Source organism: Euprymna scolopes, chromosome 7 (assembly GCF_053919585.1).
Source record: "Euprymna scolopes isolate OS-2025 chromosome 7, ASM5391958v1, whole genome shotgun sequence".
Classification (NCBI taxonomy): domain Eukaryota; kingdom Metazoa; phylum Mollusca; class Cephalopoda; order Sepiida; family Sepiolidae; genus Euprymna; species Euprymna scolopes.
In genome coordinates, this window is record NC_136488.1 from 114,794,471 (window position 1) to 114,807,221 (window position 12,751).

Below are 12,751 nucleotides of genomic sequence, written 5' to 3' on the forward strand. Positions count from 1 at the left end.
CATAGACCAGTGGCAAATTTGGTTAATGAAAGTGAAAAATAATCTTTCATTTTTAAAGAAACACCTCTACATTCAGTATCTAGTTGACTATGGCAAATGATTCCATTAGCTAAAATAAATGTAAAACAAAATAAAATTATAGCAAAGTTCCATTCAGTTGCATTGGAATGCGAAGAATATCAGAATATTTGTTTTAATGTTATTTTTACATACTGTTAATTTTTAATAATAAATTTTACAAAAAAATTCAAGAAATTCAAACATCAATAAGAATTTAAAGTGCTGATTTTAAATTTGCAGTTAATTTGATTTGTAGATCAACCATTTAATTGATATCGCATCATACACACACAAACAACTTTGCTTTATATATATATATATATATATATATATATATATATATATATATATATATAATACAATTAAAAAGAAAGTTTAAAATTTTACAGAATCAGCCAGCAACAATTTCTGAACTAAGCATTACATTTCTGAAAAATAATTTTGATATTTGGACATTTTATTCCATGATTTTTCTCATATATACAGATGTTTCATAATATATTAATTATACTGATTTTATCATACTTATACATGTTCCTAATCATGAACCTTAACTGCATGGTTGACAGATCTCATATCTTTGTTGGAATGCTTATTTTAGAATGTTTTGTTTTAGAGACCCCCCCCCCCTCCTTTTTTTTATATTGCATTTGGCATTTTTTTTGCCTTGTAACAATTTTCAAGTTTTAGTGATAAAATATTAAAAGAAAAAAAAACATTATTGGTTTGCAAACGGTAAAAAAATAATTGTAATGTTTGATACTTTATATGAAGTAAGTATGAAATACACATTTGAATATTTTATCTTATATAATTTTTTATCTTATATATTTATATATATATTTTATATATATTTTTATATTTATCTTATATAATTTACTAACAAAAAATAAATTTTATTATTTTTAAAGTTTATGTATTTATTTTTAAATAATGAAAATTTTTTCTTTACTAGGAAATATGCTTTAGGACCACGTGGTATAAAAGATGACAAAAAACTTGGAACAAGTACATATCGTCGTCCTGATGCTGTGAAGATGAGGAAGCCGGTATCGGAATCAACGGTTTCTTCAACTTCCAATCACGTGCAAAAAAAGTAGGTGGAAATTCATCAGTTGTTCAGTGCACATCATTTTATTCCATTGTTGAAAATCATTTTTTATTTACTTTGAATTATTTGTGAGTATTTGGTTTATCCAGAATATATATTTTCATTCCCAAGTTAAAAGTAGTTTTGTTGAAGTTTACTACTTAAAAAAAAAATTATTTCCTGATTTAAAAAGCTTCCAAATCAAAAATACTATTTAGTCATGTACATTTTATTTTATATAAAAAAGATTTGCATAAATTTTAAGAGCTTGAATGTTTTTTGTTTTTTTTAAATAATCACTTTGTTTTATGAATATTGTGTCTGAAACTGAATATTTTTTTTTTATTTTGTATGTTTTATCTGTTTTCTGATAAATAAACTAATCATTTGATTTGCTTTATAAAATCTTTTTATCAAAGTTATAAGTGAGAGTAAATATACAAATGATATGACTTCTGTCCCAGGTGATATTAAATCCCCTTGTTGTCAGTTATTGGCACATTTTGATCATTAGAATTGAAAAAAAAAATTTTGTACTGCACAATGATTCTAAGCAAAATCCAAAATCATTATCAGAATAATAGAAACAACAGTTAATGAAAATATAATCTTACTAGTTGAATAAAGATATTCAATGTTTAATAAGTACTTTTTCATATGGTTTACTTGCTCTTATGTGAATCTTTTATTTAGTTATTTTGTTATTTCTTGACATCAAAAAGTTTGATAAAAATGCAAATAAAATTCTCATTTGTGTTATGCCCATTTTTCATTGTTTAAACAAATATTATTTTAGTGGAAAAAATAGTTTTTCAAATTTTATCTTTTGAAAATAATGCATTTTTTATTACTGTACATAAATTTAGTCGAATTTAGAGTTTTCATTGCTATCTTCAACATAGATTTGTTAAGTAAAATGATAAAAGTCATGATCGTGAGGTTTTCTTTTGTTAATTAGTCATCAGAATAGATAAAAGTTTTAAAATATTAGTTTTGAAGAAAACAATTGAAAATGTTAAATACAAACTTAAAATATTTTTCTACATAATTAGAAGTCTGTAACAAATTCTTAATCTTTCAATTTTTTTTTTTTTAACAGCACATGTGCTTATGTATTGTGCTTCTTGAAAATGATTAATCATTTAATTGTTTATTTTGCCAGAGCTGATATTGAATCAAATGAAACTTTGGTCAATCATCCTTATGTACAATTTATGCATCTAGATTTTTGTTACAAATGTCAGTTTTTAATCTATAAACAGAAACAAAAGAATAAGTCTTATTGTCTTCAATTTTCTTTTTTTTAGTGGTATTTCTGATGAAAATATGAACCCCTCTCCTGTATCTTCAAATGCCCCAAGTCGAAGCTCTTCAACTAGCTCCATTCATAGTACGAATGAGCGAACGCCTACAAAATCCTTGTCAGGCAGTCGATTGCGTTTGGATAAAACTGCTACTTCCACCTCTACGTCAAATGTGGTCCGTCGAACCAAACCCTCTTCTGCATCCGACAAGACAGGACCATCTTCTGCTACTAATTCCAAAATAGCAGTAACAAGCAAAACACACACAACTGCAACAAAATCCAATCATCTTACACCTGTGAGTAAATTTTGTGTGGAAAGCCATTTAATTTTGCTTCTATGCATGTTTATACAACCTATAACATAACTCAGTATTTATTGGACAAGCCAAAAAATTGCATGCATTTGTAATGGCAAAAAGATTGTCCAATCTTTTATTATATCTTAAGTATGAAATCTTTTATTTTTATTACAAATAAAGGACTATGGATGCATTTTAATTCAGTTTCTTATACACACACACACACACACACACACACATATAATAATAAAATGTTCTATACATTGAAAGGAAATAAAAACCTAAGAGACACATGAGAAACTCTTATATATTAATATAAATATAAAGTATGTTTTTATCTCAAAAAACATTTTGATAACAGATTGCTTGAAATATTAAAATTATAGCATTTATAATTTATATATTTTTACTTTCCATAAAAGTATTTATTTTGTATTTTCAAATGTTAAATTCATTTTAGCCAAGAAATCTGTTTTGTATAATTTTCAAGTTACGACTTCTTCCCACAGATCCAACATTATACCAGGTTTTATACATACATGAGGCAATCATCAAAAGTCATTTTTCTTGTAGTTTAATTCTTATTTGAATTGATTGAATCATTTCATTTGCTTCACATGTTGGGACATAATATTTTTAATCCTTCTCTCTATTCATTTAACATCACATTTCCCTGGCTCAGAGGCCAAATGATTCTTGATATTACGCTAGCTCACTCTTCAGTTCTGTTGGTTTAATAGTTTGGTAACCTCCAAATTCCATTCTGTGTGGTCTTCAAAGTAAGACCTTGGTTGATCAACTTTCCTGCAATTTAAGGCATCTATGCTATTGCAACAGTTTATCCAGAAGGATGAACATTATGACCATTAAAGTGCAATCGATTCACCCTTAGAATACTCTCCTTGCTGAGCAATCCTCTGACCTGATGCGTTGAGTTTGGTCAGATTTCACATTACAGATCCATCTCATCATGAATCTGTTATTGCACTGCAGATAGACAAGAGAGTACTTCACTGCCATATTTTTCAAATATGTAAAATTAATTGCTTCTTTTTCCTCTCCCCATCTTATTTTTTTTGTGTATTATAATATGCACTTATCACTGTTATTTGGTGTGAGTCTTAACTTCAAAAACTGGATACATATTGTTTAATTTATAACTATTTAAATAATACTATAAAATGTTAAAATAGACATGGCCCCCATTATCTTTTAAAACATTTTTTTTATTCTCATTGTGAACTTTTTCAAAGAATTGATGTATGTATGTATATATGTATGTATATGATTAAATACCCCCCTCCCTATCTTATTCAATCTTTCTGACAATTTTTTGTCATTGTTGAAAAAAAATGTGTTATTGTCCAAGTACTCAGTCTTTTAGGAATAATTATCCAGATTATTTTAAAATTGACCCCATGAAGGATTTAATTATCATAGTTCAATTAAAGTAAAAAAAAGAAGCCTTTACATGTTGGACTGGTAGAATGAAAATGACATTGTCTGATTAGTTAAATTACTATTTTGCATTTATTTGAATACGTGTGACTTAAATCTATCTATACTCCTATAAATTCGTTTTTTTTTTTATGTGTGTATTGATATTCATATTAAAATACGTGTGACTTAATATACTATACTCCTATAAATTCGTTTTTTTTTTTATGTGTGTATTGATATTCATATTAAAATCCTTTTCTCTATTTATTTAAAAAGAAAATACAATTGTCTTATATATGAGCAGTAGAAGTGCATTCATTAGCAAAAGATTTAGCTAATTTGCATATTCTTCTAAACATTCATTTTAATTAATTCCCTATTAGTTTCTACATTTTCTTTATGGGAGGATCATCTTTAGTTAACTATTTTGTGTAATTATATTAATGCAGATGTTTTCATGATTTATACTTGCATAATATTTGCGTAAAAAGTTTATAGTAAACACAAAATTGTTTCCATATATATTTATGTATATGTATATATTTTTGTTTAAAAATTTTGCCTACCAAACTCCTAGAGTTTTTGGTCTACATGAAACTTTATATATAAGGTATTTGAATCCATGCAAAACTTTATATTTGGGTTTTAGCCCGGAAAAATTGGTGCAAAAGTGTGAAAATTAAAAAAAAATGAAATTTGCCAGGTGAAAGTCGAACGCCAGCATTATGAACGCATAACGTAGTAGCTATTGGTTCATGTTTTAATGTTTAGCCTTGCAGGAAATGTTTTCATAGCCAAGCCATTGGCGGAAGAGGCAAAAATAAATAGTGAGCTAAACGTTTTGGTTTCGATTCTCGGTCGTGCCGCACAAGTCTTTTTTTTTTTTTTTTTTTAACTTTTAAAATTATTACTGTATATTGCATCCAATATAATCTATAATATAAATCTCACCTTTTTTTAAATCTATGTATACATGTGTGTATTTTTGTCTGCCTAAAACTTTCAACAGAGGCAACGAATTTTCACGAGATCGTTATCGTTGTGAAGCCAACCCTTCAGATGACAAAATGGAAAAATTGACTAAAAACATTAATCACTTCACTCTCACCTGGGCACTTTTTTTGCCAATGTTTTCGAAAGCCATCCTCTCTATTCGATTGACTAGCCTTAATTTAAACCTACATCACTTCCGGTTTGGCGATGGGCACGACAGCAAAGACATCACATTCTTTTTTTTTTTTTTTTTTTTTTTTCACATTCTTTTCCTCCTTCGTGGTACGGGTTCGAGCCTGCCTGCCGACTACCACTTTTTTTGCTCAACACACACCTTCAAACACCCAGGCTAGTATATCTATAAAAGTGAAATTATCTGTGTGTCTACATTTCCCTACCGAATTACTTTGTCAATTTTCAGTCTACAGAATCGAGGTTTGACATAAGGGGTATTGAGATTTGGGAAAATCTTTTTAATCGGTTTTCGGCCAGAAATTTTGCTGTCAGTAGGTCAAAGTTCAACGATTTCACCTTTGAAAACTCTACCAAACTCCTCCGCCAATTTTGGATGTAAACACTTGAAATTTTAGATCTACGTTCCTTGGACATGGATTAAACTTTTTAACTTGATTTGAGCCCAAAACAAATGTTAAGGGGTCAAATTGGGATCAAAGTTTTAAAAATATTTGACCTCCTAGCCAATTTTTGGCCTAAACATTTGAAATTTTACATAAAGTGTTATTCAAACATAGGGCAAGCTTTTTAATTGGTTTTTGCCCGAAAATTTGGCTGCCAAGGGGTCAAAGTTTAAAAGAGTTGACTATTGTGGTCTCTATCAAACTGTTCAACCAATTTTGGGTCTAAACATTTGAAATTTTACATAAAGGGTATTCAGACATGCAGCAAGTTGTTTAATCAGTTTTTGGTTGCCAAGAAGTCAAAGTTGAAAGAGTTGACTGTTGCAGACTCTACCAGACTCCTCTGCCAATTTTATGTCTAAACACTTGAAATTTTGGATGTAGGTTACCTGGACATGAGTCAAACTTTTTAATATATACATATGCACAGTACATAGCACCTGAGCAAAGCTGGGCTGAACTGCTAGTTGGAATAAGATTATTTAATGTTCTATAATGAAAGATATTTAGGAAAATTTTCATGTTTTATAATTCTAATCTGTGTTAATAGAATATATTTAAAAGAAAATGTTGCCTAAAATATGAACTTGAATGTTTGATACATTGTATTTTATTGCTTGGTGTCACATGTTCAAATGTTGTACTCATTCAGATGCGCGTGTGCACAATCTTGGACACTTTCAGACACTCTCTCTCTCTTTCTCTTTCTCACTCACACACACACACACACACACACACACACACACACACACACACACACACACACACACACACACACACACACACACACACACACACACACACACTTCAAATAATGCATGCACATGGTTATCTTTCCTATTTTTCTGTTCATTATCATTTTGTTCAATGTTTTTAAGTAAAAATTAACAAAATAGAAAATTATAGACTCCTTCTGGTTGCATATTTTGCTAGGTTGTGAAAGAAGTACATATAAAATGTAATTAAAGCAAAATATATTGTTATAAACTATTACTAATGTTCATCTATTTATTTTTTTTATTAATTTAAATTCATGCTTTAAAACATCCATATTACATCACACCAAATCTATAATTTTAAGGTAATGTTTTAAACTCTATAAGACAATCCAAATAGCTCAGTTGGTAGAACATCAGACTGAAGATGTTAAAGTTTTAGTTTTGATTTCCAGTCATGTCATCTGCTTTATTTGTTTGGAATTTATTATTATGCAATAAGTTTTTCCATCTCTGACATTTCAAAATGAGACAAATTCCACAATGTATTATGTTTAAAAAATTTTTTTTATTTGACTGACTGACAAACAGACACGATCTCTATAATTCTGTTTAGAATGAAAGTTTTTGTCAATCTATTAGGTTTTAGTTTGTACTGAAAAAACATTGCCTAGAGAAACTGGAATTTGTTGGATATGAACTTATATATAGTTTTACATGGTTTAGTATTTGTACTTTCTCTAGCTTTCACTGAAATGGAAACTTTCAAATTCACATCTGGCCCCCAGTATATTCCAGTCTGGTATGGTACTTGATTTCCGTTTTCTTTATAAAGTCTATTGCTTTGAGATAATGAGATAAAGTCACTCTTGAAACATTAAGCTGTCGAATAAGTTCTCAACCATTGGTCAATAATGATATAGGTCTCTACTTCTAATGTTTCATCAAGGTTCATTATTACAAAATTGATACTCACTAACAATGAGTGATCGATTTCAGATTTTTCATGAATTTTTTAATATTTTTACTATCATGTTATTTCAGAAACTTAACTATTTCTCAGATTTTTCACCATTTTAGTTTATAATGAAATATTAATTTTTTTTTATATTTTTTCTGATTTTCAATGAAATTTTTTTTTAATGTTTAAAAAAAGAAAAAAGTAAAAACAATTTTCAACAAAAATTCTTGCAACTTTTATCTGAATGATATACTCAACCAAATAAAACTTAAAAAAAAAAAAAACCCCCAAAAACTCAAAAACTGTCACCCTTCACTGCCAGAGGTATAAAATTTTCTAGGAAACTTGTGAATGGCAAAATGATGCAACCACCAAAGAATATCATATTACCAGTTCATTTTGTGCATAAGTATTCCCTCTCTCCCAAATGATCAAAATATGTGATATCTCCTTTTAAAAGCAAATCTGTAGCAAAATTGAAAATTATTCCTGTGCATGCCTTGCATGATAATTGTTGTGTCCGTAACTGTTGCACGTATTCTTGATTTTCCTTATCCGTGTCTCATTGATTGCTTGTTGATGAACCATGTTTTCCAAAACTCCTCCTAACTCGGAGATGGCTGTTCTCACTAACCTTTTCACAGGAAGAGGAATTCCGCTTAAAGCATGAAGCCATTCTCAACCAGCAGAGGCATGAATCCCAGGTGTTGAAACGAAGACTTGAAGAGCAGCGCACCAAATCTACAGTCAAGGACACTATCAATAACACAAAGGTGTGTAATGGAACCGGCCATTATCAAAAGAGCTGCTGCACCTCCCACCCCACACACTTTACAATTTCCTTTCCTTAATAATCCTCTAGCTGTACCTTTCCCACCCCATCCACTATAAATAATATTCTTATAACTTTTTATAACTTTGGTTAATAAAAATGTATTTGAGAAATTTGTGACGAAAATAAAAATTAATCCTAATTTTCAGTTATTATTTACAAGTATTAAAAAAAAGTATTTGCTTTAACACACTTTCAAGCAAACTGAGGGTGTAATTTGCCTAATAGATATTCTTACAGCTTTTGAAATTTACTATTTATTTATGTAATAATACTAATGAGAAAAGTATGAGCACAATTTCCCTCCACCTATGAGTAAAATAGCAAGTTAATCATATACAACAAATTCTTTACAGTAAATAATACTTTGCTATTAAATAATTCCATAAAGGTTAACATGCTATAAAAAACCCTTGCACTTTAATTTTCTTGATTTATTTATAATTATTTAACTAAATGTAGTTCATATTTTTTCTTGAGGGTTAAAAAGGAAATCATTTTTGTAATTTATTATAATCAGTAAAATTGAAGTTATGTTAAATTCTTTCATAGAATATTTTTCTAAATAAACTGTTTTATCAGTGATTAGCTCTTATTTAGATATGTCTTTAAAAAGCCTTAAGAATGTTGTTTCTAAAATTAAACTATTTAAATAATTTCGCTTAACATTATTAAAATGTTGATTTTTTTTTCTGAAAATTAAACTATTAAATATTTTTTTTCATAAAAATTGCAAAGCTGAGTTCATCCATATAACCCACCATACAAACACTTGGAATATATGTAACAACTAAATAATATTCACTACTAGCAACTTGTATATTTAATTGTCATAGGAAACTATTTGTTAAAGTTTATCTCAAGTTTTGGTTACAATATTAAATAGAGACATTATTGTTTTTTAGTCACTAATTATTTTTTACGTATGAGATTTTAGATAACTGTTTTAACAGAAATTCTGCATAAATAGTCAACCACTGTGGTGCATTTCTTTGTGTGTATATATTTATATATACAAAGATTCTTCTAAAAGTAAGGCCTATTTTTTTTTTACTAAAAAACTAAAACATTGAAGAGCAATACAGACAGGAGTGATTAAAACGTGTGACCTTTTGTGGTCCAGAATTTACTTTTCTACATAGTCATATGCATTTTTGCCAGCTTCTTTAAATTATAAAAGTCATAAGTGCTCTTTGTCACTCACATCTGTCACCACTCTGAAATCAATAAACCCGTCTCGTAACTGTGCTGACATCAACTCTTTATAAATGTTCAACAGGCGCCAGTGATTGTTGATCAGTTCAATTTTTTTTGCATGGAGCAATTCAATGATGTATCTGTTTCTGATGCATGACCATGATAGGGTTACTTTCTTAGAGCCTCATCCCTCCAATATCTGCAACAGAGAGATTAAACTTTTTGGTTATGAAGGCATAAGTTCAATCATCATAACAATGCAAATTTGTAATCTTCTCTGATTCATTAAAGCCAAATAAAAAATTAGGAGGCATGACTTTTGGAATGTTCCTCATATATTTACATCTGCAATCAGTGATGTGTGATTTTATTATAAAAAGATTTCCTGATTATCTTTAAAAATTTTCTTAATTGGCGATGCTTAATCATTTCTGAAGTATAAGTAGTTTTATCTATTATATTATAAAACTCAAATTGTCTTGTTTGGGCATTAAAATCTGGTTTACAATTTTCGGTTTAAAAAATTCTGCACATGTGTAAGTAAATAAAAACAAAGCCATGAAAGTTTTTTTCTTTTAATCAACAAGTTTTTCACATTTAAAATATGCAAATAAAAACAAATGACAGGTTATCAGTACTTTTAGCATAGCGTATAACTTGTCATCTGACGGTAGAAATAAATATAATAAGGTAGCTTTTACAAGAAATGACCTGCATCTTTGCCCTTTCTAGTAAATCTTTGGTACTTCTTCGTTATAATAGCAAAGATCGAAATACTGAATTTCAAGTAAAACCAATGATATCTACTTAATTATCATGTCACAGTAATGAACATATCCAAAAATTATTTAAAAAATTCATAATTATTAATGTAAACAGTTTTCGGAAACAAATAATGAAAATTGAGTTTGTTAAAAAAAAGAAGAGACTGGCGAGTTTGAATTGTAACAAAAAAGGTAAATATTTTCTGAAAACTGAAAAATTTAACAAAACTCCATTTTCATTACCTTATCGTTTTCTGTAAGTTTGGGGTATTTTCATTACTTTGACATGACAATTATGTTGATATGATTGGTTTTACTTGAAATTCAGTATTTTGATTTTTGAATTTCACTATTAAAAGAAAGAATCGCTAAATAGTCATAGTATCGTACAAATATTTATAAACTCTGGTATTTTATGATTCTTGACTATATCTGTATTCTAAATTCTTTTGATCTTTTCTTTCTCTTCTATAAATGCAGTTACATTTGTCAAAAAATGGTAAATTTTAAATTTTTATCAGAAAAAAAAAACTAATAATATAGTAATAGTATATTAGTTGATTGAAGGAGTGTTGATTTAAGAAAAAGAAATAATGAACATAAAACCAAGAAATACCGATAGCAAATACAGCTAATAAAAAATAAAAGGCAAAAATATTTTATATTATGAAATGTATATAATGGATATCATTTTGCCAAATTAGACAAATTTTTGGATATTTTTGACTTGACACATTTTAGAGGGTTTTTACATGAATTATTCTCACTACTATTCTTATCTTGGTTGTTATATTCATAATGCTTCAAACAATATAACCGATTACCTTTTTCAGATGCCTCTAGTTGAACTTTAGGAACCTAGACAGAATTTCAAACTGAACCCTTTACTTATATTGTGGAGGAAGATTGTTCTTATTCTGTCAATCATGACCTCATAGAATTGTTAATTTTATGTTAGTTATTATCACCTGTAACAATAACTGACTCCTCATCCCCCAGAAGATTGTTATTCAGCACTGATTGTGTTAACAAACACACGACCCACTCATAAATATGGCTCCATATGTCACATTTACAGACTGATTTGTTTTATTGTTTATTTAAGTCTTTTTCATCTGAAAAATGATTAAAACTGTAAAAATACATAGTTTTTTAAAATTTTATTTCAGAAAATTAATAATAAAACATTTTAGGTAACAAATATTAATAAAAAAAAAACTTATGCAGTAATACAAAAACATCAGTAAAATAAACTTAATTTACTTTGAAGCGAAAATGTTTCTTTAGACTTCTTCTTTTTTAAACATTCCACAATATCCCTTTGAACACCAGCTGATGAAATTTTTTGTTGTAAAATATATTTGCAACAATTTTTATTGCAAATTTAAGTGCTTTTTCAACATGTTTTTTTACTCTATTTTAGAGAATATATTTACCAACTTTGTTCTGTAGGCACTCTTGTTGTGGATTCATTCAAGGATAATAAAACAAGCACAAACTCTGCCATTTGTCTAGATGGAACAGTAAAAAAATCCTTGAGAAAGTCAAAGTATTCCTTATCGGTAGCATCATCACTATCATTGCCTACCATGATTAGGGAACACATTTTCGTGAGATATCCAGAAATTGTAAATGATACTTTGCTGTCTGGTGACAAAGAGAGCTTATTTATTTATGATTCATGCAGTGCCAAAATGTTCCAAATTTTGTCATTCTTTGGAACTGGTTTGAGAGACTGAAAGGTCAATATTCTCTCCATACTCAATACTTCTCGAAGACCCATCAAAAATTTACCATCACTCATCTTTTGTAGAAATCAATTTTTATCATTTAAAATAACTGCATTGTTAAAAAACAATTAAGTGGGAGCATTTTTCTTGAATTTGCTATTGTCCGCCAGCATGATATCAATTCTTAAATTGAGTCTGACATGTCAGCTCAATCAGGAAAATAGCTCTCACATGTTGCAGTAGTTGTCTCATGAAAAATAGCAACAGCTAAATTAACACTTTGTTTATTGTCACTAGGATGCAATGCTTTATTAACTTTGGAGCCTTGTGTAATTTAGCATTGAGGGCAGGATTTTTGTTATATACCTTGTGTAAATCAGACCAAGCTCCTTAGAGAAAACAGAAATATTTGAGATCTCAAATGTAAAAGCAGGAAATACAAACTTATTTTTGTTTAGTAAACTATTATAAATATTTTTGAACAAATGAACAGAATAATAAAAAAAAAAAAAAGCAAATAATTTTTGGGAAGTATTAGGAAGAGTTATATAATGCATTTTGTCCCCTTCAAATTTATCCAGCAACATGTTAAAGCCATTTACCCTGACTGAATGATTAATTCCAACAATATTCCTCATACAAAAATCTAGAATTTATCAGTTGAAAAATACGTTTTAGTATTTCACAAGAAAACCATTCACCATTTGCTGTTACTTCAGGACAAG

General features: G+C 28.5%; 1 protein-coding gene across 33 annotated transcripts in view; it reads left to right on the forward strand.

The window, feature by feature from the left end:
• Window positions 1-12,751, forward strand: part of LOC145279894 (DISP complex protein LRCH3-like) — a 338,958-nt gene that overhangs the window by 245,320 nt on the left and 80,887 nt on the right. For 19 of the 33 annotated variants that reach the window (XM_080131416.1, XM_080131423.1, XM_080131410.1 and 16 more), the window contains 3 exons: window positions 1,016-1,156; window positions 2,458-2,752; window positions 8,148-8,276. In XM_080131416.1, coding sequence (XP_079987542.1) covers window positions 1,016-1,156; window positions 2,458-2,752; window positions 8,148-8,276 — 565 coding nt within the window. The remainder of the gene's footprint in view (window positions 1-1,015; window positions 1,157-2,457; window positions 2,753-8,147; window positions 8,277-12,751) is intronic. The other 14 variants (XM_080131399.1, XM_080131406.1, XM_080131409.1 and 11 more) reach the window with 1 other exon arrangement.